Source organism: Chrysemys picta, chromosome 9, assembly GCF_011386835.1.
Source record: "Chrysemys picta bellii isolate R12L10 chromosome 9, ASM1138683v2, whole genome shotgun sequence".
Taxonomy (NCBI): Eukaryota; Metazoa; Chordata; order Testudines; family Emydidae; genus Chrysemys; species Chrysemys picta.
Window position 1 is genome coordinate 32,226,842 of NC_088799.1, and position 26,743 is coordinate 32,253,584.

At 47.3% G+C, this 26,743-nt stretch overlaps 1 protein-coding gene across 1 annotated transcript in view; it reads left to right on the top strand.

Annotated features, from left to right (window-relative positions):
- The first annotated feature begins 1,733 nt into the window (after nucleotides 1-1,733).
- Nucleotides 1,734-26,743, top strand: part of PCOLCE2 (procollagen C-endopeptidase enhancer 2) — a 51,557-nt gene continuing 26,547 nt past the window's right edge. Inside the window, exons 1-2 of the mRNA XM_065557952.1 lie at nucleotides 1,734-2,155; nucleotides 4,313-4,421. Coding sequence (XP_065414024.1) covers nucleotides 1,788-2,155; nucleotides 4,313-4,421 — 477 coding nt within the window. The 5' untranslated portion in view covers nucleotides 1,734-1,787. The remainder of the gene's footprint in view (nucleotides 2,156-4,312; nucleotides 4,422-26,743) is intronic.

The window sequence follows — 26,743 nt, forward strand, 5'->3', positions numbered from 1 at the left end:
CAGAGGAGAGTGAGAGAAGGTTTTTTATTTTTTAATTCTAAGTTTATAGGACCCTTCCTAGGGATCTCCTGTGCATCTGGTCTTATCTCTGTCTGTTTTTTAGACTGTAAGTTCTTTGAGGTGGGGACTTACTTCCCTTATTTGCATTCTGTGCCTAGGTAAGCATGTCAAGTGCTTAACAGATAACAAAAGAAGTTAATAAACCATAAAATAGGTTTACATTATTGCTTTGCTATGAATAGTTTTCTGAACTAGTGCAGTTCTGTCCGATTTCTTTCAGTCCAGTCTGCAGTTGGGTGTACCAAGACACACTATGTCTGTGCTGTATAATGTCATTCATGTGAGCCTAAAATATTATCTTTATGTGTAGATGAATAAAAGACTGGATACATTTTAGGCTTAAATTATCACCAGTAATCACATAAGAAAGTAAAATTCTAGGTTCTTGTCCAGGCAATTTAATTTCACTCTTGTCCATGTGTTTATTTAGTGTCCAGTCTGTCCTAGTTTATTTTTTTTAATCCATTTATTTTAAGGATATTGATCTTAAACGAAGGACATTCAAGATTATAATGTTGGTTGCAATAATTGTTCCAAATAAAATGTATGTTTTTAACTACTATTTGGTTCTTGGTAAACTTAAAAAAATAGCTACAATAATACTAAGATTTCATTTTTTCACTACTTTTCTCAGTTAATTAACTTAGGCTCCAACTCTACAAACACTTACACATGTGCTTAACTTTACTAGATTAGTAGTCCCCACAGAGCCTTAAAGAGTACCCTTGTTACAGTCAGATCTTAAATGCTACCTTATTCCAATGAGTCAATATTTACCACAGGTAAACAAAATGACGTTTTTAATTTACTTTAGAATTTTAAAGAATACTTTTTTTGAAAGCAGTACTAGTATTTTACAAATATTGACAAAGCTGTATTTAATTGTACAGATGATGATACTGAGTTTATTTGTGTTCCGTATAAACAAAACTGGTGTGGTGTGCCACATTATGAAATGCAAAACCCTGCGTTACAAACATGGTGTAATTATTCATTTCTCTGAGATAATTAGTAGGTTTTTAAAACATTCCTGATAATGTAAATTAATTCAGGCTTCTTGTGCATGTCCAGGTACTAGTGCAGTCCATCTGTGTGTACAGCAAATAGTATGTAGGATTATTCTCAGGACTATGCAGGACACAGACTCATTTTCTGTTGAGGACGGTAAGGTTGATCAGTTCCCCAGGCCCCACATAACTGAACATGACAGTTACAAATTACCTGAAATTTGAGAGCTGAACTTAAATACACATTCCTCCTTCACTATGGGAAATCATTTCCCCTTTGCCAATACAGTAACTGAGTTTTTGAAGGATGGGGAAGATTTTCCCCATCCCCCAGCTGCGATCAGACATGTAAAAGTTTCTTGTGAAAAAAGAACCGCTGTCCCTGAAACGAAGGAACTGTCAGGACCGCTCCTGAGGAAAAGTTGGAATCACAAAGTTACAGTTTCGCTGCTACTAATAAAAAAGCCCAAGGAACTGGACTAGCGGTTAAACAAACACTCCCCACCCGAGCTGGATGTTTACAGCCGCTTGAGCAGTGGCTCTGTGCTTTGTGTTGCCCGGACGGGGCTTCACACTTGGCCCAGGCAGGGATCTGTGGTGATCTTCGCTCTGGACACTCACAGTAACCTCCCTCCCCCAGCCCGCCGCCGACCGCCGCTGCCAGCCCAAGACCCGCGCCAGGGGGCAGACGCAGCCCGGGCTGCAGGGGCTCTGAGCGGCATGGCCCTGCCCGAGTCTCTGGGCAGCAGACTCCTGCCCCCGGGCTCCGAGGGAAGTTTTCCAAGCACGGGGCGAAGGGCGGGGGGTGCGAGCTTTGGGCTGGGGAAGCCTCTTCCCTCCTCCCCTCGCCTGGAAGAACAACCGGGATATTCACGCGGAGCGGCGCGATGCCAGGGAAACTCCTCCAGGGGGACCGCGCGGAGAGGCTGCCGAGCCTGCAACCTGCCTTTAAAAGCCCCCCACACAAGAGCCGCCGCTCCGCACAGGCGAGCCGGGGCGCCCGCGATGAGGCCAGCCGCGTGCTCCTGGGGCCTGGGGCTCCTGCTGGCCGCCGCTCAGCTCTCCCGCCAGCAGCCGCCGCAACAGAGGTAACGGCTCGTCGGGCCAGCGCCGCGGGGCTCGTGGGGGCGCCCCCTCCAGCCGCTGCTTTGCCACTTGGGCCACGCTGAGCTCTGCCCCCTGCCGCTGCCTCCCGACCCCCCAGACTCCTGCCTGCCCTTACAGCCGCCTCGTCGTGGCGCCTGCAGCTCCCGCTCTCGCACCTCCGGGTCCGAGCCTTGCAGGCGCTCGAGGCACCTAGGCAAGAGCACGAGGGGGCGCCGAGGCACCGCCCCGCGCTTTTGCCCCTGTTGGCGCCTCCCCAGCCAGCCTCTCTGCTGCTCCCCGTCCGGCTGCGGCGGCCGCGCTGGGGCAAGGGGCGGCAGGCGGCTCGCCTGGTGCCGCGGTAGGGGTGGCTGAGCTGCAGCCCCTTCTTTGCCTAGAAGGGGAAGGCACATCTTGTTCTCCACAGAACGGCGCCAACGGTGGGTGCGGGCGGCTGGGCTCGCTGGCTATGACCAGGGCGACTCTGAGGCAGGAGGACGGAGGTGTCAGTCAGAGAAGGAAAGACCCGGAGCCCCTGGCCCCCACTCCTGGCTGGGGAAAAGATGCGATCTGAGGCTCTTTGGCATGTGTTACATCGGGAGGGGATGAGCCTGTGCCAGAGGGAAGAGTCAAAAGGGCAAGAATCCAGGGCACTAACCTTAACGAATTCCCATCTAAATCAACCCATTCTGCTATTAACAAGTGAGAGTAAAACGTCTGGAATTCACAGAATGACTGAAAGGCCCATTGCCACAATTGAACGTTGCAAATTAACAAGTGACTGGACAAGAACAGGAAAAAGCAGGGATACTGTATCACAAGATTTCTTTTTTTTTTTTTTTTTTCATTTATATCCCTCCTGGCACCAGGATCTGTGCAGGCAGTTCTGACTGCAGGATCAAAGCCTTGAGTAGAATCTAATTACAGTGCTCAAGTTAACTAACACTTGACCTATACCAGTAAATATTGTGCAGTATATATAATAAAATCTTGATGAGACATCACCCCAGCAGCTTGCTGTTAAATGCTTGCTGAGGAGTAGGGCATTGAGATCAGCATTATTTGTGCAAATTACAAAGTGTGAAGAGTGGGTCTCCTCTGTTCTACTTTCCTCTAATGAAAGAGAAACAAGGAGCACAGAAACACTACCCTTTTCTTGTAACACATGCTAGCATTTCTTGGCATGTACAAAAAAAGCCAACCACCTCAGTTTCTTGTATTTAATTTGAAGGGGGGGGAAAGATTCTGGTTATACTTTCAAAGGGATTGTTTTTTTATTTTTATTTTGGGGGATATTGAAATTAAAAACAAACATCCTGTTATATAATTTCTTGGATGAATAAATTTGCCAGCACTGGATTCATGGGAAGAAAAACAACGCCCACCACCTTGGCTGTTTGCCACATTCTTGTCTTTTAATACTGATTTTGCATTGCTACATATCACCTTTTCAGTGATCTCAAAGAGTTTTACAACCATGGCAAAGTACTTGAGCATGAAGGATGAGCTTACGTTAAGCATGCTTTGCTGAACCAGGGCCTAATTACCCATCAATACCATTAGGCAAAATTAGGTTCTATAATTCCCACCAGTGCAGCTCCAAATGGATGCTGTCATGCAAACAGGAGTTGCATTGATGGAGAATTATGGGTCCTGGTATTCTCAGTATAGAAAAAAATCTATGAGATGGCTTGCTTTAGAATTCTGTGATAAATTGTCATTTTAATAGAGTGAGAATAATGGGGTAGGGGGGGAACCTAACTTTACATTCTCTAATGACTTATCTGCTGGAAAAGTGTGCTTTTTATAGAAATATAAATTTGTTATGGTATTTCCCCCTCCTATTTTGTTTACTATGAACAGGGCGAAGCTTGAACAAACTGTGCAAGTATAACAGCATGCAGCACTATATCTAAAATTTTTAAGGGCTGAGCTGTCCATTCTAGCCACACCTCAGTTTGTGCATTAAAAGTTGTACCATACTACAATTTAAATATCTGCTAATGTTATTCAATCATTTATTTAAAGTTGCTGTACATTTTTGTATCAACATTTTAGCTGACACCCCCATTACACAGGTTAATAGTCTTTCCATCTTCAGTATTATAGAAAGTGTTGATGGAATATATTTCTAAACTAAGCAGTATTTTTTTTATTCCCAGGCCTGCTTTTACATGTGGAGGAATTCTGTCTGGAGAGTCAGGGTTTATTGGGAGTGAAGGATTCCCTGGAGTTTACCCTCCAAACAGCAAATGTACTTGGAAAATCACAGTAAGACTTTCTAATATCACAAAAACACTTCTGAAAAGAATGAAGAGCTACCTATTTTATAATGCCAACATTTTATATTAGGTGACAGATGCCTCTGATAATGAGTTGTTGGGCTTACATATTTCAGCTGTCTGGAACATTTTTTAGGGTTACATTAGGTACAGTGCCAAAAGTGAAATCCCAGCAAGCTGCATGGAAACTTTTTAAAGACACCATAATAGAGGCTAAATTTAAATATATACCCCAAATTATAAAACTTAGTAAGAGATATGTACGTTATAGGATACTTGACACTGAAATGAGTTTGCAGAGCAGCCACATTATATCCATGAATGATACTAATAAGTGAGCAAACACTATAAAACTGAATGGCCAGAACTGAATATCCCTTCAGTGCTGGACATGTTATAAACCAAGGACTTCATAAAGAGGCTCCTTTTACTTTTCCCCAGGTATGATGATGACAAATTATGCTACCAAAGAGATACTTAAAGCCACACACTGCCCTCTGGCTACATGCACAACTCTCATTAACATCAGTGGAGAGTTTCTCTGGGGTCAGGACTAGTATATGAGCTCCGGTCAAGGAGGGAAATGAGTGCTCTGAAAAGTCTCTTGAAGTTGCCACTAAAGAATATAAAAAAGAGAATGATAGTGGTAGTAAAATAGGACATCAAAGAATAATACAGCCTTGCTGCTCTAGAGACACTGATGCAAGAAGGAGACCATGATCTTGTGACAGTTGTTTTTAAATTACTGTCAGAGCAAACAAATGATGTAGATTTAATCTTTTTATTATGCTGCATTTGGATTAGGGTGGAGAACAGCTTTTTGTGCTGACTTTAATCAGTGCCCAACTTCTTCTAGAAAAGAGCAATCTGAAGTAGGCTCCATTTTTATTTATAAACTTGTTTCTCGCTGTCTGAAGAGACTCAATTGCTTTTTTAACATTTACTAGTGATTACTCGTTAGCTATCCTGAAATCTGATTGGCTGGCAATTTGAAGTAATAGAAGACTGTGAGACAAGAGTAGCAACAACAAAGCTGATTTTCAATAGCAGTTGGTACCATGAAATAATTTTGAAATCAGTGCTTCATAAATTTGAAACATCATATTGAAGAAGATATTATTGAAAAATGACAAAAGTAAAGTTCTTATAAAAGGTTTCAGAGTAGCAGCCGTGTTAGTCTGTATCCGTAAAAAGAACAGGAGTACTTGTGGCACCTTAGAGAAGTGGGCTGTAGTCCACGAAAGCTTATGCTCTAATAAATTTGTTAGTCTCTAAGGTGCCACAAGTACTCCTGTTCTTCTTATAAAAGACTTAGATTACAAATGATTGCTAGGAAGTACACACTGAAGAGTCCTGTGGGCAGTTCTATTCCTTATAACTAAGTCAGAAAAAAACCCAGAACTGATTTTATTTAAGGAGTGCCCCTATGGTAAGTTTTCTTTGCAGAGTTCATTTGAGCGATCGGCAACTGCTTCTGAGCATCCTGATTAGTTTAGCCTGGATGTGAGCAGCCACATTGAATCATAGAATATCAGGGTTGGAAGGGACCTCAGGAGGTCATCTAGTCTAACACCCTGCTCAAAGCAGGACCAATCCCCAATTAAATCATCCCAGCCAGGGCTTTGTCAAGCCAGGCCTTAAAAACCTCTAAGGAAGGAGATTCCACCACCTCCCTAGGTAACCCATTCCAGTGCTTCACCACCCTCCTAGTGAAAAAGTTTTTCCTAATATCCAACCTAAACCTCCCCCACTGTAACTTGAGACCATTACTCCTTGTTCTGTCATCTGCTACCACTGAGAACAGTCTAGATCCATCCTCTTTGGAACCCCCTTTCAGGTTGTTGAAAGCAACTATCAAATCCCCACTCATTCTTCTCTTCTGCAGACTAAATAACCCCAGTTACCTCAGCCTTTCCTCATAAGTCATGTGCTCCAGCCCCCTAATAATTTTTGTTGCCCTCCGCTAGACTCTTTCCAGTTTTTTCACATCCTTCTTGTAATGTGGGGCCCAAAACTGGACACAGTACTCCAGATGAGGCCTCACCAATGCCAAATAGAGGGGGAACGATCACGTCCCTCAATCTGCTGTCAATGCTCCTACTTATACAGCCCAAAATGCCGTTAGCCTTCTTGGCAACAAGAGCATACTTTTGATTCATATCCAGCTTCTCGTCCATTGTAACCCCTAGGTCCTTTTCTGCAGAACTGGTGCCTAGCCACTCGGTCCCTAGTCTGTAGCAGTGCATGGGATTCTTCCGTCCTAAGTGCAGGACTTTGCACTTGTCCTTGCTGAACCTCATCAGATTTCTTTTGGCCCAATCCTATCATTTATCTAGGTTCCTCTGTATCCTATCCCCACCCTCCAGCGTATCTACCACTCCTCCCAGTTTAGTGTCATCTGCGGACTTGCTGAAGGTGCAGTCCAGCCATCCTCCAGATCATTAATGAAGATTTTGAACAAAACCGGCCCCAGGAGCCCCACTCCACTTGATATCGGCTGCCAACTAGACATGGAGCCATTGATCAGTACCCGTTGAGCCCAGTGATCTAGCCAGTTTTCTATCCACCTTATAGTCCATGCATCCAGCCCATACTTCTTTAACTTGCTGGCAAGAATACTGTGGGAGACCGTATCAAAAACTTTGCTAATGTCAAGGAATAACACATCCACTGCTTTCCCCTCATCCACAGAGCCAGGTATCTCATCATAGAAAGCAATTAGGTTAGTCAGGCATGACTTACCCTTGGTGAATCCATGCTGACTGTTCCTGATCATTTTCCTCTCCTCGAAGTGCTTCAAAATTGACTCCTTGAGGACCTGCTCCATGACTTTTCCAGGGACTGAGGTGAGGTTGACTGGCCTGTAGTTCCCCAGATCCTCCTCCTTCCCTTTTTTAAAGATTGGCACTACATTAGCCTTTATCCAGTCATCCGGGACCTCCCCCGCTTGCCATGAGTTTTCAAAGATAATGGCCAATGGTTCTGCAATCACATCAACCACCTCCTTTAGCACCCTCAGATGCAGTGCATCCAGTCCCATGGACTTGTTCTCGTCCAGCTTTTCTAAATAGTCCTGAACCACTTCTTTCTCCACAGAGGGCTGGCGGAGTCAACGGGGGAGCGGCAGCGGTCAACTTGCCGCCCTCCTCACAGCCAGGTAAGTCGACCTAAAATACGCAACTTCAGCTACGCTATTCACGTAGCTGAAGTTGCGTATCTTAGGTTGATCCCCCGCCCCCTGTAGTGTAGATCTAGCCTAAGGTGCCACAAGTACTCCTGTTCTTTTCCCCCCACATGTGTGTTGCTAGAACTTCTGGGGACACATCCAATGGGTCTTTGTGCTGCAATAAGCTGAGACACTGATTCTTTCACAGTGAATTGGGCTTGCAGCAGGGAATTGTAGGAAGGCATTGGAGGACTATCCACACTCCAATGATTTAGCCTGCATCCTCACTGGAAAGTGGGCGGGCTACCAGCCCAAGTGAAAGTGGCACTCAAGTCCAGTCAGGCCAGCTAGCCCAGGTTTAAATACCACCAAACTCTGGTAAGAAAGTTGTATGTGTGGCTGGGAGGGAGGTGGAGGTAATATCCAACTAAGAGCCCAAGGTGTAGCAAAGACATCTCCTTAGTTACCATGTAAAGGCCTCCTCAACTAGTATCTGATACTAGAGCACCTTTTGCCGGTCCATGGTAACAATGTGGACCTTGCAGGAGAATCTGGCTCAAGTCTGCAAAACTGGAACAGCTATTGTTTTGCTTTCCGTGTGGGTTATCAGAGGCATGGAAGTGTTGTTTTCTCAACCAGAGAATGCCATCTTCTTTACGAGAAATCCAAAGTTAATTGAGGTAGGGCAAGCAATTTGGAAGTAAAATTCCTTTATAAAACATTAAATAGGTAATATAATATAAAGTGAGACAATGTGACCTAGCAGATAGAGCAGTGGATTGTAACTCAGGAGACCTGAGTTTTATTCCTGGCTATGGCACTGGTATGCTGGGTGACCTTGGGCAAGTTACTTCACCTCTGTGCCTCAGTTTTCACATCTGTAAATTGGGGATAATGATACTAACCTTCTTTTGTAAAGTTCTTTGAGAGCTACTGATGAAGAGTGCTACATAAGAGATATGCATCCGACAAAGTGGGCATTCACCCATGAAAGCTTATGCTCCAATACATCTGTTAGTCTTAAAGGTGCCACAGGACTCTCTGTTGCTTTTTACAGATCCAGACTAACACGGCTACCCCTCTGATACTTGACATAAGAGATAAGTATTTTATTATTATTGTATCTGCTGAAGTCTTCCAGAGTTACTTTGCTAAAGCTAGAAGAGACACAAGCCCAATTAAGTTTCTGTTATTTAAAGATGCTGGTTAACAGAAACAACTGCTCTATTCTGAGAGCTATAAGAAGTGTGCAGCACGTGCTAGCGCTTGTATTGCAGCTTTGGGAGACTACTCAGAAGCCTTTGGTTGCTACTCCTGCTGCTAAGAAATCATCTTTACTCTTGTTTCCTCTCTTGTAGTAACTTGCATAGTGTCACTCACTGTATCACATACATTGGCTTTTAATATTGTATAATCCTTTCTTGGCCATCACCCCACATAATTATGTTGAATAGTCTGAGAAGTTGTACTGGTGTCCTGTGTCTTTTTGGCAAACCATGCAGTTCTTATAAAATCCAGCATGCTCAAGGTGTAAAAATAATACTCAAGACTGTCACAGTCATACAAGGTGATGTTTTTATAGGTTCTGTAGCTGGATTGCAGAACAAGTTTTCTAAAATAAGCAGGGTTTGAAAAATCCACTGATCAGTGGAATTGGAAACTTGCCCTCATGAGCAGAGGCGCTGAAGTCAGTTTCTCTAGACTTTAGCTCTTGAAAGCATCTAGTTTATATGGTGTGAAATTATCCTTCCAAATATGCACTGCTGCATTGCTTCCTCTCAGGCCTCTTCTCTGTGCTGGAACAATAGGAGTGGAAGTTGGACTGTTGGTGCTTGTGTGGTAATTTCTGGTGTACAAACAGGACAGGATGAGATTGCATGATCCTGCGGGGGGAGTAAGCTGCCTGGATTTCAGTTCTGGGTGCACAGGAGTGAAAAGCAACAATTGCTCACCCAGTGCTTCCCTCTGCAAGCAAGAAGATAGGAAGTGGGAGGAGCCATGGCTGTGTGCCCTGTCCCACCAAATACATCAGCTAGCAGAGTTTCCCAGGAGCAATAGGCGTGAGCTGCCCCATGAATGAGGTAGACATGACATGGTAAGGGAGAAACAGGGGAGAAATAGTGACTGAGCTACAAGCCCTGCCCAGAGCTTGTTCTGAGGAGTTGCAGTTTTTTTGCTGCCCCAGACTCAGGACCAATGACCAAACCCAAAGGCTCAGTCTAGTCCAAAGTAAACAAAACTGAGTCATGTTGGCTTTTGCTCCATTAGAAAGACAGGGAAGAAAGTGATGTTTGGAAAATGGTGTAAGAAACATTGGCAGGTTTGAATATACATTAATTTTCAAGCTTTTAAGATGGAGTTATTATAGTGGAGAACAAAGAATGAGATACTGTTTTCAAAAGAGTCAGATGCTGTGAGTTCTGCTGCTGGACCAGATGTAGAACTGAGCTGCTGGGTATTCTTAAAATGCATCTTCTGCTCCACAGTTTGTATTTCAGTTAGGCACCATGCTATAGATTTGTTTTCCAAATGGTTTAACAGCAGGTTTAACCTGGTAAAATTATTTTATTAAAATAATAAAATATTGACTAATTCCTTAAGATGACCCAAGATTTCTCGTAAGAAATGCCTAGTTTTTACTAGTTTCCCAAACTCTTTTAAAATTATATATATATTACATACAAAAAAAAAAACAAGTTAAAAGAAAGCTAAGGTTGAAAAGTTAAGGGACAATGCCCGTATTAAGGTTGCCTGTGCAACTTTTTTTCTGCTCTTTTGCATAAATGTAGGAAGAGTCTCATTATTGCTTAGACTGTGACAGAGCCAGGAACAAAATCCAGCTCTCCTGATTCTGGTCCAGTGCCTTAGAGAGAACATTCTCTCCTTTTGGATTCTTCTGCCTCATTCATTGTCCATCCTGTGCACTTGAATGAGGCAGAGAATCACATAGAACAAATAGTCTTTAATTATGTGATTGTATACTATCATAATGCATATAGCCTAGGAGGCCAGCATTACCTAACATTTGAGAGCTTCACTTTGCAAACTTCTATAAATAAAAGAAGAAAGATTCAGTCATGTGGAATCATATTGACCCTGTTCATGGGTCATTAACAGCTCATGACTAGGGTTGCCAACTTTCTAATCGCACAAAACCAAACATCCCTGCCCCACCCCTTTCCTGAGGCCCCGCCCCCGCTCGCTCCACCCCCCCCCCCTCCATTGCTCGCTGTCCCCCACCCTCACTCACTTTCACCGGGCTGGGGCAGGGGGTTGGAGTGTGGGCTCTGGCTGGGGGTGCAGGCTCTGGGTTAGGGCTGGGGATGAGGGGTTTAGGGTGCGGGATAGGGCTCTGGGCTGGGGCAGGGTGTTGGGGTGCAGGGAGGGGTATGGGCTCTGGGCTGGGGGTGTGGCTTCCAAGTGGGGCCAGAAATGAGGGGTTTGGGGTGCAGAAGGGGGCTCTGGACCTGGGCCAAGGGGTTTGGAGTGCGGGAGGGGGTGCGGACTCCAGCTGGGGGTGCAAGCTCTGGGGTGGGGCCAGGGATGAGGGGCTTGGGGTGCAGGAGGGGGCTCAGGGCTGGGGCAGGGTGTTGGGGGGGTGGGCTCCGGGAGGGAGTTTGAGTGCGGGAGGGACTCCAGGCTGGGGTAGGGGTTTGGGGTACAGGAGGGGGCTCAGGACCAGGGCAGGGGGTTGGGGTGTGTGGGGGGTGCAGCTCCCAGGAAGTGTCCGCAAGCTCTCTGTGGCCCCTAGGCGCATGGGTAGCCAGGGAGGCTCCATGCGCTGCCCTTGTGCCTGCAGGTGCTGCCCCCACAGCTCCCATTGGTTGCAATTCCCGGCCAATGGGAGCGGTGGACCTGGCACTCAGGGTGGGGGCAGTGCGCAGAGCCTCCCTGACCACCCATGCGCCTAGGGGCCGCAAGGACCTGCGTTTGCTTCCAGGAGCCATGCAGAGCTAGGGCAGGCAGGGAGCCTGCCTTATCCCTGGGCTCGCGCTCCACTGCCCACCGGACTTTTAATGGCCTGGTCAGCGGTGCCAACTGGAACAGCTAGGGTCCCTTTTCTACCGGGCATTCTGGTCGAAAACTGGACGCCTACCAATCCTACTCATGACCTGCACAAACTTTTCTCACTTGTGCTAAAGGAGTGAGTGGTACCAATAGCAGACTGTTATTCTTGGTGAACCAGCACTAGAGGGGGAAGTAACTCTTACCCAATCTCTTACACAGCTATTGCTAGATAGCAGAGAAGGACGGGGAATCAGTAATCCGGGATCTGTAGAGGAGTGTGCTTTAATGGTCACAAACAGCATAGCCAAGCACAAAGACTTGGTAAATTTTTTCCTGAGAGGCAGTGTGACTTAGGCTAGGTCTACACTACCCGCCTGAATCGGCGGGTAGAAATCGACCTCTCGGGGATCGATTTATCGATCCCTGAATCAACGCTCTTACTCCACCAGTGGAGGTGGGAGTAAGCGCCGTCGACAGGAAGCCGCAGAGGTCGATTTTGCCGCCGTCCTCACAGCGGGGTAAGTCGGCTGCGATACGTCGAATTCAGCTACGCTATTAACATAGCTGAATTTGCGTATCTTAAATCGACTCCCCCCTGTAGTGTAGATGTAGCCTTAAGGTATGTCTACACTACGTGATTAATCCGAATTTACAGAATTCGAATTTTGGAAACAGATTGTATAAAGTCGAATGTATGCAGCCACACTAAGCACATTAATTCGGCGGTGTGCGTCCATGTACCAGGGCTAGCGTCGATTTCCGGAGCGTTGCACTGTGGGTAGCTATCCCATAGTTCCCGCAGTCTCCTCCGCTCATTGGAATTCTGGGTTGAGATCCCAATGCCTGATGGAGCCAAAAACATTGTCGCGGGTGGTTCTGGGTACATCCTCCCCCTCTCTCCAGGGAAGCAACGGCAGACAACCGTTTCGCGCCTTTTTCCTGGGTGAACAGTGCAGATGACATACCACGGCAAGCATGGAGCCTGCTCAGCTCAAGACAGCAGTCATGAACATTGTAAATACCTCGCGCGTTATCGTGCAGTTTATGCTGAACTAGAACCTGCAAAACCAGGCGGCGAGGAGTAGGCTACGGCAGCGCGGTGGCGAGAGTGATGAGGACATGGACATGGAATTCTATCAAACCGCGGGACCTGGTGCTTTGGAGATCATGCTGTTAATGGGGCAGGTTATAGCCGTGGAATACCGATTCTGGGCCCAGGAAACAAGCACAAACAAGTGCAGAATGGTGGTAGAATATGCATTTGGACGTTTAAAAGGTAGCTGGCGCTCGTTACTGACTCAGTCAGACCTCAGCCAAACCAATATCCCCATTGTTATTGCTGCTTGCTGTGTGCTCCACAATCTCTGTGAGAGTAAGGGGGAGACCTTTATGGTGAGGTGGGAGGCTGAGGCAAATTGCCTGGCTGCTGATTATGCGCAGCCAGACACCAGGGCGATTAGAAGATCACACCAGGAAGTGCTGTGCATCAGAGAAGCTTTGAAAACCAGTTTCATGACTGGCCAAGCTACGGTGTGAAAGTTCTGTTTGTTGAAAACCCACCCCCTTGATTGACTCATTCCCTGTAAGCAAACCACCCTCCCCCCTTAAATCACAGCTTGCTTTTAAAGGAAATAAAGTCGCTACATTTAAAAATCATGTATTCTTTATTAATTGATTACACTGGTCTACAATTTTGAGAAGTCATCTGCTTCAGAGATAAAATGTGCTATTTATTATGTATTTTGATGTGCTGAATTCAAATATGACAATTAAAACAACTGATTGGCTACTGTTTCTAAGTTTTTACATTTTATGTCTATGTATATTGTGTAGCTAGTAGAGTTTTAATAATAAATTGTAAACCTAGGTCTTTTCATGTGTTTATGGTTGCTTTACATGATAATATTTCACCTGTCCTGTTTATGTAACACTTTAAAAATCAGCAAAAGGGTTATATAAATAAAATGTATTATGAAACAAAAGGCAAAAAACTATTATGTACATAGGACTAAACTATTCAGTGTCTACTCGGCGCTTCTTGGCTTGTCTCTTGTATTCATTAAATGGAGCATCTCTTGTCACTGTCCAGCAATAGTCTGCAAGCATTGATGGGCTCCGTTTGCCCTGATAGCGTTTCTCCATTGTTGCAATGTCCTGGTGAAATCGCTCGCCGTGCTCGTCGCTCACTGCTCCGCAGTTCGGTGGAAAAAAATCTAGATGAGAGTGCAAAAAATGTATCTGTAGTGACATGTTGCAACCAAGGCTTTTGTATGCCTTGAGGAGGTTTTCCACCAACAACCTGTAGTTGTCTGCCTTGTTGTTTCTGAGAAAATTTATTGCCACTAACTGGAAGGCTTTCCATGCCATCTTTTCCTTGCCACGCAGTGCATGGTCAAATGCATCATCTTGAAGAAGTTCACGAATCTGAGGACCAACAAAGACACCTTCCTTTATCTTAGCTTCACTTAACCTTGGAAATTTTCCACGGAGGTACTTGAAAGCTGCTTGTGTTTTGTCAATGGCCTTGACAAAGTTCTTCATCAGACCCAGCTAGATGTGTAAGGGTGGTAACAAAATCTTCCTTGATTCAACAAGTGGTGGATACTGAACACTTTTCCTCCCAGGCTCCAATGACTGTCGGAGTGGCCAATCTTTCTTGATGTAGTGGGAATCTCTTGCACGACTATCCCTCTCGCAGAGAAAACAGCAGTACTTTGTGTATCCAGTCTGCAGACCAAGCGAGAGAGCAACAACCTTCAAATCGCCACAAAGCTGCCATTGATGTTGGTCATAGTTTATGCACCTCAAAAGTTGTTTCATGTTGTCATAGGTTTCCTTCATATGGACTGCATGACCAACTGGAATTGATGGCAAAACATTGCCATTATGCAGTAAAACAGCTTTAAGACTCGTCTTCGATGAATCAATGAACAGTCTCCACTCATCTGGATCGTGAACGATGTTGAGGGCTGCCATCACACCATCGATGTTGTTGCAGGCTACAAGATCACCTTCCATGAAGAAGAATGGGACAAGATCCTTTTGACGGTCACGGAACATGGAAACCCTAACATCACCTGCCAGGAGATTCCTCTGCTGTAGTCTGGAGTCCAACAGCTCTGCCTTACTCTTGGGTAGTTCCAAATCTCTGACAAGGTCATTCAGTTCACCTTGTTTTATGAGGTGTGGTTCAGAGGAGGAGGATGGGAGAAAATGTGGGTCCTGTGACATTGATGGTTCAGGACCAGAAGTTTCATCCTCTTCCTCTTCCTCGTCTGACTCAAGTGAGAATGATTCTGGTGCATCAGGAACCGGCCGTCCTTCTCCGTGGGGTACTGGGCGTATAGCTGATGGAATGTTTGGATAATGCACAGTCCACTTTTTCTTCTTTGACACACCTTTCCCAACTGGAGGCACCATGCAGAAGTAACAATTGCTGGTATGATCTGTTGGCTCTCTCCAAATCATTGGCACTGCAAAAGGCATAGATTTCCTTTTCCTGTTCAACCACTGGTGAAGATTTGTTGCACAAGTGTTGCAGCATATGTGTGGGACCCACCTCTTGTCCTGATCTCCAATTTTGCAGCCAAAATAAAGGTGATAGGCTTTCTTAACCATAGTGGTTATACTGCGCTTTTGTGATGCAAAAGTCACTTCACCACAAACATAGCAGAAGTTATCTGCACTGTTCACACAAGTACAAGGCATCTCTGCTCACTTTGGCTAAACAGAAATGTGTCCCTTTGCAAAATCAAACCCTGACAAATAAGAAAGCACGACACTGTATGATTTCTAGAGCTGATATAGGGCAATTTGCTCAGCAGTGTGATGTAAACTTTGTTATGATTGCATCATCCATGACTTCTAGAAATAACATGATGCAATTCATATCATGTATGATGCAATACCAGCTTCAGATTGCATCATTCATTGTTTTGCCTAAAAAGCAAGTACTGTCCAAACCCAGTCATAGATTTAGTCATAGATCCAGTCAAAGATGTATTTTAGTCATTTCTGGTTTAAATTGAGATCCCTTCCCTTTATAACTCACTTATCCTCCGCCATTCCCAAGTCAAGGGTCGTATATACTGACCTAATAGCATATCTTAAAAACCAGAGCCAATCAACAATTTTAAGCATCATTTTCGTTCTCAGTGACCCTGAATTAGTAATGTTTGACTACATTTATTTCAGAAGCATTTTGGCTGTAGAGCAGTGTTATAAACATAGGGAGAGAACCGACAAGGTAGCCCGGATGGTGTTTGGGAGGAGAATAGGAGGGAAGTAAAAGGCCACTGTAAAAATTCAATATAATGACAGCCTTTTGGTTGGGCTGTCCACTGGGGTGGACTGGGAGGGTGCACGAAGCCTCCTCCCCCACGTTCTTACACGTCTGGGTGAGGCTATGGAACATGGTGAGGGGGGAGGGAGGTTATACAGCGGCTGCAGCGGCACTCTGTGATCCTGCTGCCGTTCCTGAAGCTCCACCAGATGCCGGAACATGTCCGTTTGATCACGCATCAGCCCCAGAGTTGCAGCCTGCCACCTCTCATCTCGAGTGTCCCTCATGACCTCACGTTCACTGGCATCTTTCCTGTACTTAGATATCGTGTCCTTCCACTCATTCAAATGAGCTTTTTCATTGCAGGTGCATTCCATTATTTCCGAGAATATCTCGTCTCGTGTCCTCTTTCTCCGCCGCCTTATCTGAGATAGCCTTCGGGATGGAGGAGGGAGGCTTGAAAAATTTGCAGCTGCTGGAGGGATGGAAAAAAGGAAAGAAGTTTTTAAAAAGATACATTTTACAGAACAATGCTTATTCTCTTTCACGGTGAACAAACACTATTCACATTACATAGTACATGTGATTTCAATACAAGGTCGCATTTTGCATCTTAATATTGAGTGCCTGTGGCTTTGGTGTTAGAGATCACAGACGCAGGTCCGGGCAACAGAATTCAGCTTGCATGCGGCCATGGTAAGCCATTGTCTTTCGGCTTCTGTGCCCTCCTTTCCCACATACCAAGCAAAGCCCGTTGGGTGCTGTGGTTTTCCTGTTAACCTTTAGCAGCAGAAAACAAACTAACCCCCCCCCCCCATCCAATTCTCTGGGATGATCGCTTTATGTGGCTGGTATCAGGGGAGATCCCTGCTAACCAAATGTGAAAAGCTCAGCGCCAATTCCCCTTTCCCCCACCCCCGCGCTTGGCTAACTGCAGGGAAGGATTTCTTTTCAGCCACAGGCAAACAGCCCAGTAGGAACGGCCACCTCTGTCCCCTTAATTAAATTCCTGTATTTCAATCAGGTTATCGTGAGCGATATCACTCTCCTGAGGATTACACAGCGAGATAAAGAACGGATGTTGCTTGAATGCCAGCAAACACTGGGACCATACGCTGCCAGGCTTTGTCATGCAATGATATCAGATTACTTGCTACTAGCATGGCGCGGTCAAGTGTCCTACCATGGAGGACGGAATAAGGCTGCACTGCCCAGAAACCTTGTAGCAAGGCTTTTGGAGTACCTACAGGAGAGCTTCATGGAGATGTCCCTGGAGGATTTCTGCTCCATCCCCAGACACGTTAACAGACTTTTCCAGTAGCTGTACTGGCCGCGAATGCGTCCCAAGTACTCAGGGCAAATTAATCATTAAAAAACGCTTGCTTTTAAACCATGTTTTATATTTTAAAAGGTAAACTCACCTGAGGTCCCTTCCATGGGGTCATGGTCTTGGATACTGGCTTGGGAGGGTTGGGAGGGTACTTCAGTGAGGCTGAGAAAAAGATCCTGGCTGTTGGGGAGAACGGAGTGCTGTGTGCTCTCTGCAAGCTCGTCCTCCTCCTCCTCATCCTCTTCCCCATCCGCAGAATCCTCAGGTGTGGCTGATGAGATTACCTCCGCCTCGGAATCCACGGTTAGACGTGGGATAGTGGTGGCGGCCCCCCCTAGAATTGCATGCAGCTCAGCGTAGAAGCGGCATGTCTGCAGCTCTGACCCGGAGCGACCGTTTGCCTCCTTTGTTTTCTGATAGGCTTGTCTGAGCTCCTTGACTTTCCCGCGGCACTGCTCTGAGTCCCTATTGTGGCCTCTCCCCATCATGCCCTTGGAGATTTTTTCAAAAGTTTTGGCATTTCGTCTTTTCGAACGAAGTTCTGCTAGCACTGAATCCTCTCCCATTCACTTTTTGGGCTTCTCTGGGTGTGTATAAGTTAAATTTATGCTCTAAACTACATATATATGTTTAGAATCAAACACTCTGTAGTCCCTATAGACTATATTTCCATCTGCTGGAAAAAGTCAGCTACATTTCTGTTTTCCGCACAATGGTTATCCGTTCAAGATAAAAATAAATGGGCAGATTTTTAAAGGCCCTATTGGCAATTAGATGCCTGTCATTTATGCTTTTGAAAATCTCCCCCAAAGTCACTAAAATTAAAATGATAGAAATTCAACTTATTTAGGAGACTGATTTAAAACAAAGGTCTTTGGTCTTTCTCTTTCAAAACTTCCACTTGTTCCACTTGTTGTTTTGTTAAAGGTTCTAATCTCTGATGCACCACAACGCACAGTTCATTTGTTTAAGCCAGCCAGACCCATGTGTCACCCCCTTCCCTGTGGCAGTGCCAAGAGGTTACCAAGAGTTCTAGAGCTGTAGGAATTTAGATTTCCCAACCTGAGATTGAGGATCTGCCCCTACGGGTGCCCTATCCACCAGATGGTGTAAATTGTCATCATTCCATTAACTTCAATGGAGCTATGACAATTTATACCTTCTGAGGATCTGCCTGAATTTCTGCAGAAAATTTATCTGCATGAGCACTAACCCAGCCAGGCAACGCCACAACTTGGTACTACAGAGTTTTGTTAGATATTGTTTTGGGGCTTCTGCAGGAGGCAAACTTTCTCCTGGTTATCTTGGCTTGCTGTGGGCTAGGGAATTGCCAGCTACATAGGGCTTACTCTGGACTGAAGTCTATTGTATAGTATTAGGTCCTCTGTAGGAAGTTTTATAAGCTTGTATTATAGGTTCTTTTGTTCTTTAAATATACGTATACAAAGAAAAGTCATGAATTACTCAGCAACAGATAAAAGCCAAGGCTGAACTTCCAGTCTTAAATACAGTAGTGGTGGTTTGCCTGTACTCTTTTTGTGCACAATAGTACAATTTGAAGTTGATGTGCCAATCTAGACTTTCATCCACAGCTCTTAATTTGTTTGCATTTGAGGCTTTAAAATACACCCTTAATGACATTTCAGCATAATGTTTGCAGCTGAACAAGTAGTTGATAAAACATCTGAACACTAATCATACAGTATTCTAACCTCTCCCTCCCCTCCCCAACCCCCCCAGAGAATTCTCATGTAATGAGTGGACAATACCCTTTGATGCTGCATCCTATGTTGTGGTATGGAAGCTTGCCTTTCACCATACTCCCTCCTCCCTACCCCCCATCTTAACTTTAGTATCAAAACTAGTCAGGATGCTGTTTAGCCAAAAGTGCAATGACATTCCCTGGCTTCTGTAGTTTCAGCCACTCAATTTTAGTGATGTTTTAAGAGTTATATTTACTTTGCAGGTAAGACCTCAAGACCTTACTTTCCAAGACCTTTAATCAAAATTAAATCAGTGTAAAGACAGTACATATTTAATCTATTAGAATCAAAATATGATGCTACAGGATAAGCTGGTTATTAAAGAAACTGTAAGCTTTAAATAAATTTCCTTAAAGACCTACTGTATTCACTTACTGATTTTAAAACATTTAGTATGTTTATTGTTTAACTTTAAAGGCAGTAGGTCAGAAGAACAGCATGAAGTGGCATAAATGCTGTTCTTCCAGTTTCAGTGCCACTAGTCTCAGCAGCCCAAGGTTTGACACTATTCCGTCAACTAATTTAATTATAGTTTACCTTTGAGTGTAATACAGTTGACAAGCTAATTTGTATTAACAAGGAAAAGTTGTTATTCTTATCACTAGAGCTTTCCTAAATGCCCTGCCTGTGCTGTCCTTTTTCTGTAAGTTTCCAGAGAACATGTTTTGCTGGTTATATTTCTAATTACCTTATTTGTTACTGTTGAAACTTCTCTAGTTCTCCAGTTACAGTATTTTCAATAAAGTGGCAGTGGTTCTAGAGGTCAGACAGCTTATACAAAGTGGTTTACAGTGTGTGTGCTTGTTTGCTTCAAAATAATTAAGCAGACCTGTGGATTTCTTCCCCTCACCACCCACTAAAGCCTGGTTATTTCAGAAGCACATTAGTTTGACCTGGTGACTTACTTAACATTTTTCTAAAACATAGCTATTGTACTTTGGATAAGTTTGCCTGGTTTTTGATGTGGGTGGTAACAGTAGTGAACATCATTTTTGCAAGAAAAATGTGAACAGGGATTAAGGGAGATAACTTCTAAGTAAATTTAAAGGTTTAAAATGGCAGGCTGTAATTTACCCACCTCAGTTTTCTCTGCAATATTCCTCTTTTCTGTTCTCAGAGAAGACAAACATCCTAGAAACAAAATAAATATTTTTTCCTCTATTTTATGTTTCACAATTCTTGGTTGTATACTATCTAAATATATTAGCTTTTTTATTGTATGGTATACTTTAATATTATGACAGTGACCAATAATGCTACTTTACAGTAGGTAAGGTTTTAAGGGGAGTGGTAACAGAATATTTAATCTTATACCTTTGGGTCACTGATTCAGCTCCAACCCAGGTTAATGTTATCATCAGATCGCTTTGAAATCAATTTGGAAATTGGTACTCTTTGTACAGTTTGCAGTGAACAGGTGGTCATACCACAAAAACAAGAATCAAAACTGTTGTCTTTTCTGGCAGAACCAGCAGAGATTCCAAGGACTGAATGGACTTACAGGAAGTATTTCCTCTCACCCCTTAATCAGAGTTGGGAAACATTGGCACTACTGCTGCCTGTACTAGCCTGTTCCGTGGCTAAAGAAAAGACTTCAGTCTCTCAGGCTCATTATAGTCTATATCACTTAGGGTTACCATATTCAAACATTTAAAAAAGAGGACACTCCATGGGGCCCCAGTCCCACCCCCGGCCCCGCCCCAACCCCGCCCCTTCTCCAACCCCTTCCCCAAAGTCCCTGCCCCAACTCTGCCCCCTCCTCTGAGCCCCCCGCATTCCCCCTCCTCCCTCCCGCTCTGATCTTGGTTGGGGGTTGCTAAGTGCTTCCCTGCTCCCCACTCGCCCTGCAGTCCCTGCACCCCTCTGCCCCTGCAGCCTCTGTGACTCCTGCTCCCCACTCGCCCTGCAGTCCCTGCACCCCCCTGTCTGCCCTGCACCCCCCTGCCCCTGCAGCCTCTATGCCCCTGCCTGCCCTGCTCCTCTTCGCCCTGCAGCCTCTGCGCCCCCCGCCTGCCCTGCCCCTGCAGCCTCTATGTCCCTGCCTGCCCTGCTCCTCCTTGCCCTGCAGCCTCTGCACCCCCCATCCCTGCAGCCTCTGTGCCCCCTGCTCCCCACTCACCCTGCAGCCCCTGCAGCCTCTGTGCCCCCTGCTCCCCACTCACCCTGCAGCCCCTGCACCCCCCCGCCCCTGCAGCCTCTGCATCCCCTGCCTGCCCTGCCCCTGCAGCCTCTATGCCCCTGCCTGCCCTGCTCCTCCTCGCCCTGCAGCCTTTGCACCCCCCGCCTGCCCCTACACCCCCCTGCCCCTGCAGCCTCTATGCCCCCACCTGCCCTGCCCCTGCAGCCTCTATGCCCCTGCCTGCCCTGATCCTCCTTGCCCTGCAGCCTCTGCTCCCCCACTCACCCGACAGAGGGAGAGCTGCGGGCTCCACGTGGACTCAAACACTGTTCTGTGCTGCTCTGCGGGGGAGGAGGGAGCGGGGAGGGGGAGGGACTCTGGCTGCTAGAGGCCCCAGTGGCTGCGAGCAGCTTTCAATCAGGCCCTGCCATCCAATCAGCCGAGCCACACTCTGCATGAGGGAAAGGGGGAAATCCCAGACATTTCTACTTGATTAGAAATATCCCCCCCTGGACGGCCATATAAAGCTGAAAAAGCCGGACATGTCCGGGGAAACCCGGACGGATGGTAACCCTAATGTCACTTGTTTTTGCTAATAAAAGTCTGGATTTTAAAAATAGTCACATAAATATACCTTGATATAACGCTGTCCTCGGGAGCCAAAAATTCGTACCGCGTTATAGGTGAAACCGCGTTATATCGAACTTGCTTTGATCCACCGGAATGTTTTACCGCGTTATATCCAAATTCGTGTTATATCGGGTCGCATTATATTGGGGTAGAGGTGTATGGAGAAGTTTCAAGAACTTTATTTTTTTTTTGGTTTATAGTGTCTCATGTATGAGCTTTACTAGTCATACTTTGGTTGTGTGTTAAATATTCAAAACAGGAAATAATGGTGGCATCTCAGGCAACATAGTGCAGTAATGGCTGGTAATGTTTTTTTAATTGGTTACCCACTGTACTAGTCCATGAATAGGTCCCAGTAATTACATTCTGCCTATCTATGTTCCCTTTTCAGGTTTTCAAATGAACAGGATATTCTTCGCTTTCTGTCCCAAACTGTTACATGGTCTCTGTTAAACAGGTGCCCTGTCAGTGTACTACTCTTAGTAAGGGCTTGCAGGCTCAGGCCCCAACACCTTTCAAGTTTAGAACTCCTGAGCACATGGAATGCTCTTTTGTTTGAGCAACCATTCCCCCTCCCCCGGTTAAATCTCTCGAGAATCAGGCAAGCTGGTGCCTGGAGCCAGCCCTGTCGAGAATTCACCCCTTTCACAGTGTCCACAATGAAGTGATTCAAAAATACTCACAACTTATTTTTCCATAGCTCTTACAAAACCCAAAGCCTTAACACATATGTACATGCCTAACCTGCATAACTATATAACATTATTGCACATACAATTCCTACCATTCATCACCACCATTCATGTCATGTCTCAAATTTAGATGGTAAATTCCTTGGGTTCCAAAAATATATATATGTTTTTTCTTTGTGGATAAGTGTACTGAGTTTTGAATTCAGATCACTTTGAGCATTTTTAAAAAGCTTCCCTGTGTCTGTGTGATGGGGTCTGCTTACCCCGCACTAGTCCAGTCAGGGTTACGCCCATGTTATTGACAGTGGAAGTCCCGCCCCCCTGGCAAGACTGGGCATGCTCCAAGTGCTCTAGTAGGATAAAGGGAGGGAGCCCAGCTCATTCTGGGCTGGAGTCTGCAGGGGAAGGACCTGCCTGGGAAGCTCCTGCAGAGGGCCAGCCACAGCCCCTGGGACCGGGAATCGAAGCCGTCCATGGCCTGCCTGCACCCCGGCGATTGGAGGAACCCTTGGAGACGACTGGCCCTGCCGAACACAGAGGACCCAACATCTCATGGGAAACCCCAACACAGACTCTGGTAGGAAGTGACCAGGGAGGGTGACGGAGTGGTACCTCCCCCTGGGGAAACTCAGTGTGTTTCGGTAGGACCCCCCCCCGCTGAGCCAGTGGCAAGCCGCTACGCCACTGTTAGGGCCCTGGGTCGAGGATAAGGGGTGCCCCAACGCTATAGACTCTGGCTGCTAGGCCCTGCTGCCCTGTGCCAAAGGGCTGCTTTATAGACTCCGGCCGTTAGGCCCCGCTGCCCTGCATCAAAGGGCGGCTCTATAGACTCTGGCCGCTAGGCCACGCTGCCCTGCACTGAAGGGTGGCACTACAGACTCTGGCTGCTAGGCCACACTGCCCTGCACCAAAAGGCTGCTTTATAGACTTCGGCTGTTCGGCCCCGTTGCCCTGCATCAAAGGGCGGCTCTATAGATTCTGGCTGCTAGCCTACGCTGCCCTGCACTGAAGGGCTGCTTTATAGACTGTTACCGATGGGCCATGCTGCCCTGACCCAGGGGCGTGGACCGTTACGTGTGGTGAAGAATGTGGGCAATGCCCGGGACCTGCTGAAAGGCCCATTGGAGGGAATCTAGACAGCTGGAGCCCCACCGCCATCCAAGATGGATATAGAGAAGTTTCTAAAGTGGATGCTGGAGAATCAGCAAGAACAAGCGGCCCAACAGTGACAACAACAGGCTCACATGATGCAGGAGATGGCCAGCCAGCAGCAGTTGCAGATGACCCAGCACCAAGAACAACAGCAGCAGCTCCTTTGAGAGTTGGCTGCCCAGTAACAATTGCAACAGGAACGCCTAGTCCAACAAGTGGCAACTCTACTGCGCCCGCCGGGAGCCCCAGCCCCCGCACCCACTGGAGCAGGATCTGGAGAGGCTTCAGTGGGGCTACCAATTCGCCTCACTAAGATGGGACCAGGTGACAACCCCGAGGCATTCCTGGTCACGTTCGAGCGGGTTGCCACTGCTGCTCGGTGGCCCCCAGAGCACTGGGACAGGCACAGACTGCCTATCGCAACCTTGATCCCTGGGTGGCCTTGGAGTACGCCCGGGTGAAAGCAGCCATTTTAGATCAGACCGGCATTAGCCCAGAGACGTACCGCCAGCGCCTCCGTAAAGAATAGTACCCCCTTGGGGCTCGACCTCGGGCTGTGGACCAACGGATACGGGATCTCTGTTGGAGATGGTTGGACCCAAAAGGCTTGACCGGGCCCCAGGTGGCGGAGATGGTAGCGCTTGAACAGTTCACCCAGATCCTCCCGGCAGGAGGAAAAGCATGGGTTCAGCGACCTTGTCAGTGGCCGTGAGCCTGATGGAGGACTACTTGGCAGCCGAGGGAGCCGAGGCACTTCTGCGGGGCTCCGGAAATCCGAGCCGGAGGGATGGGCCAGGCAAGGGAAGCCCTCGGGGAGCGGAGGCTCGGGAACCTCCGCCCAATACCCGCTCCACACCCACTAAGCCTCCCAGCCCCAAATCCTGGCACAGGGCCACTCAGACTCCAATTCGAAGGGATTGGCTCCCACAAGGGGGGGGCGAAGCCCGCAAAGGGTGGGCCCTGGACCTTCAGAAGGCCGAAATCGCTGCTGGGAGCGTGGACAAGAGGGACATTTTCAGCAGGAATGCCCGTTCATGGATTGCAACTATAGGCAAGTCTGGGTTGCCGGCCAAAGAGCCCGGAAAAGGGGGCTGGGAAAGTTAGTAGACCCTGTGCGGGTCGAAGGGACCTCCACGAATGCCCTTGTGGACTCGGGATGCAGTCAGACCCTCTTGTGGGAGGGGCTGGTTCCTGACCTTAGACTCTCAGGGGAACAGATACACCTACAGTGTGTACATGGGGACATCCGCCCTTACCCCACAGCCTGAGTGAGGATTGAGATTGGCCAGCGGGAGGAAATCCTCCACATGGGCATGGCTCACAGATTGGCCTACCCCCGTAGTGCTGGGGCGAGACTGGCCAGAATTTAGGGAGGTCCTCCAGCAGTATCAACCCCCCACTCCACAAATGGAAGGGGCTACGCCTGCAGGGAGGGGACTGCTTGGACGCACACCAGAGTCCGACCCCAGGGAAGGGACATCTATGGCGGGGAAGGCACCTGCCAACGCCCAACAGCCGTCCTTGGAAGACGTGCAGGCAGAGCTGGAGCAAGATATTGATTTTGTGAGGGAGCAAAGAGAAGACCTGACCCTGACTAGGGCCTGGGAGCAGGCCACCGTCCCTGACCCCAGAGAGGACACACCTCCGAGACCTCTGCAGGGGCCCTGGTTTGAGATCTGGCGGGATCACCTATCTCTGGTGGTGCAGGAACCAGAGACACCTGAGCCGCTCCATTAGCTGTTGGTTCCCCAGAGGTTGCGACGAGGCCTGCTACAGTTAGCGCATGCAAACCCCTGGGCAGGACATCTGGGGCGGGAAAAGACCCTTCAGAGGGTGGCCCGCCGATATATATATATATATATTTTTTTGGCCCGGCATTCACCAAGAGGTCGGGGATTATTGCACGACTTGCCCAGAATGCCAGCGGGCCGGACCGAAGGGTGTACCCCGAGCACCGATAATACCCCTGCCTGTGGTCGGTGTACCCTTTGAACGCATCGGAATGGACTTGGTTGGACCCTTAGAAAGAAGTAAGACAGGGAATCGCTTTATTTTAGTGATCATGGACTACGCAACACTTTGCCCCGAGGCTGTTCCCCTCCGAGCTGCTACGGTGCCGGTGATTGCTGCCAAACTAGTGAAGGTCTTCGCTAGGGTCGGGATACCCGGGGAGATCCTGACTGACCAGGGTACGAACATATCCTCTAACTAATAGCAGAGCTGTGCTGCCTCCTGAATATACGGACACTCCGAACATCGGTTTATCATCCACAAACGGACGGTCTAATGGAGCGTTTTAATGGTACCCTGAAGTCCATGTTGCGGAAGTTCGTGGAGGAAGACCCCAGCCCTTGGGATACATTATTGCCAGCCCTGTTGTTCGCCATAAGGGAGGTACCCCAAGCATCGACCGGGTTCTTGCCTTTTGAACTCTTGTATGGCAGGCACCACCGATGGATCCTGGACCTCCTGAGAGAAGACTGGGAGGCACAGGAGATGTGAGTACTCGGGACCACCCAGTATGTGCTACACCTCCGAGAACGGCTCCGAACCTTGGGGGCTTTCGCCCGGAAGAACCTGCTGCAAGCCCAAGAAACGCCGGAGCCCAAGAGATGCGGGAATGGATATATAACAGAGGGGCTAAGGTACGGAGTTTTGGCCCTGGGGACCCTCAGCCGAATCAAAGCTCCTGGCCAACTGGCAGGGGCCTTACGAGGTGACCCGACAGGTCAGGCCAGTAGATTACGAGGTCCGGTTGCCCGGACAACGGAGGGACACCCGGACATACCACGTGAATCTATTGAAGGCCTGGAAGGCCAGGGAGGCCTTATTCATCGCCCCCGGACCCAGAACTTGGACCACTAGCCAGGGAACTCCTAGACCCAAGGCTGGCTATGCTCGGGACTGGCCTCACCACGGCTCAGCAGGAGCAAATATCGCGGCTCATAGAGGATTTCCCCCACTTTCTATCAACCCATCCGGGACGAACCAACCTTATGAGCCATCATATTGCGATGACACCCGGTCAGAGAGTGAGGGACAACCACTGACCACTGCCTGGGAAGATGTGGGCCATAGTACAACAGGAACTGGATATGATGCTTGAGATGGGGGGGTAGTTGAGGAGTTGAAGAGTGAATGGCGCAGCCCAATCGTTCTGGTTCCAAAA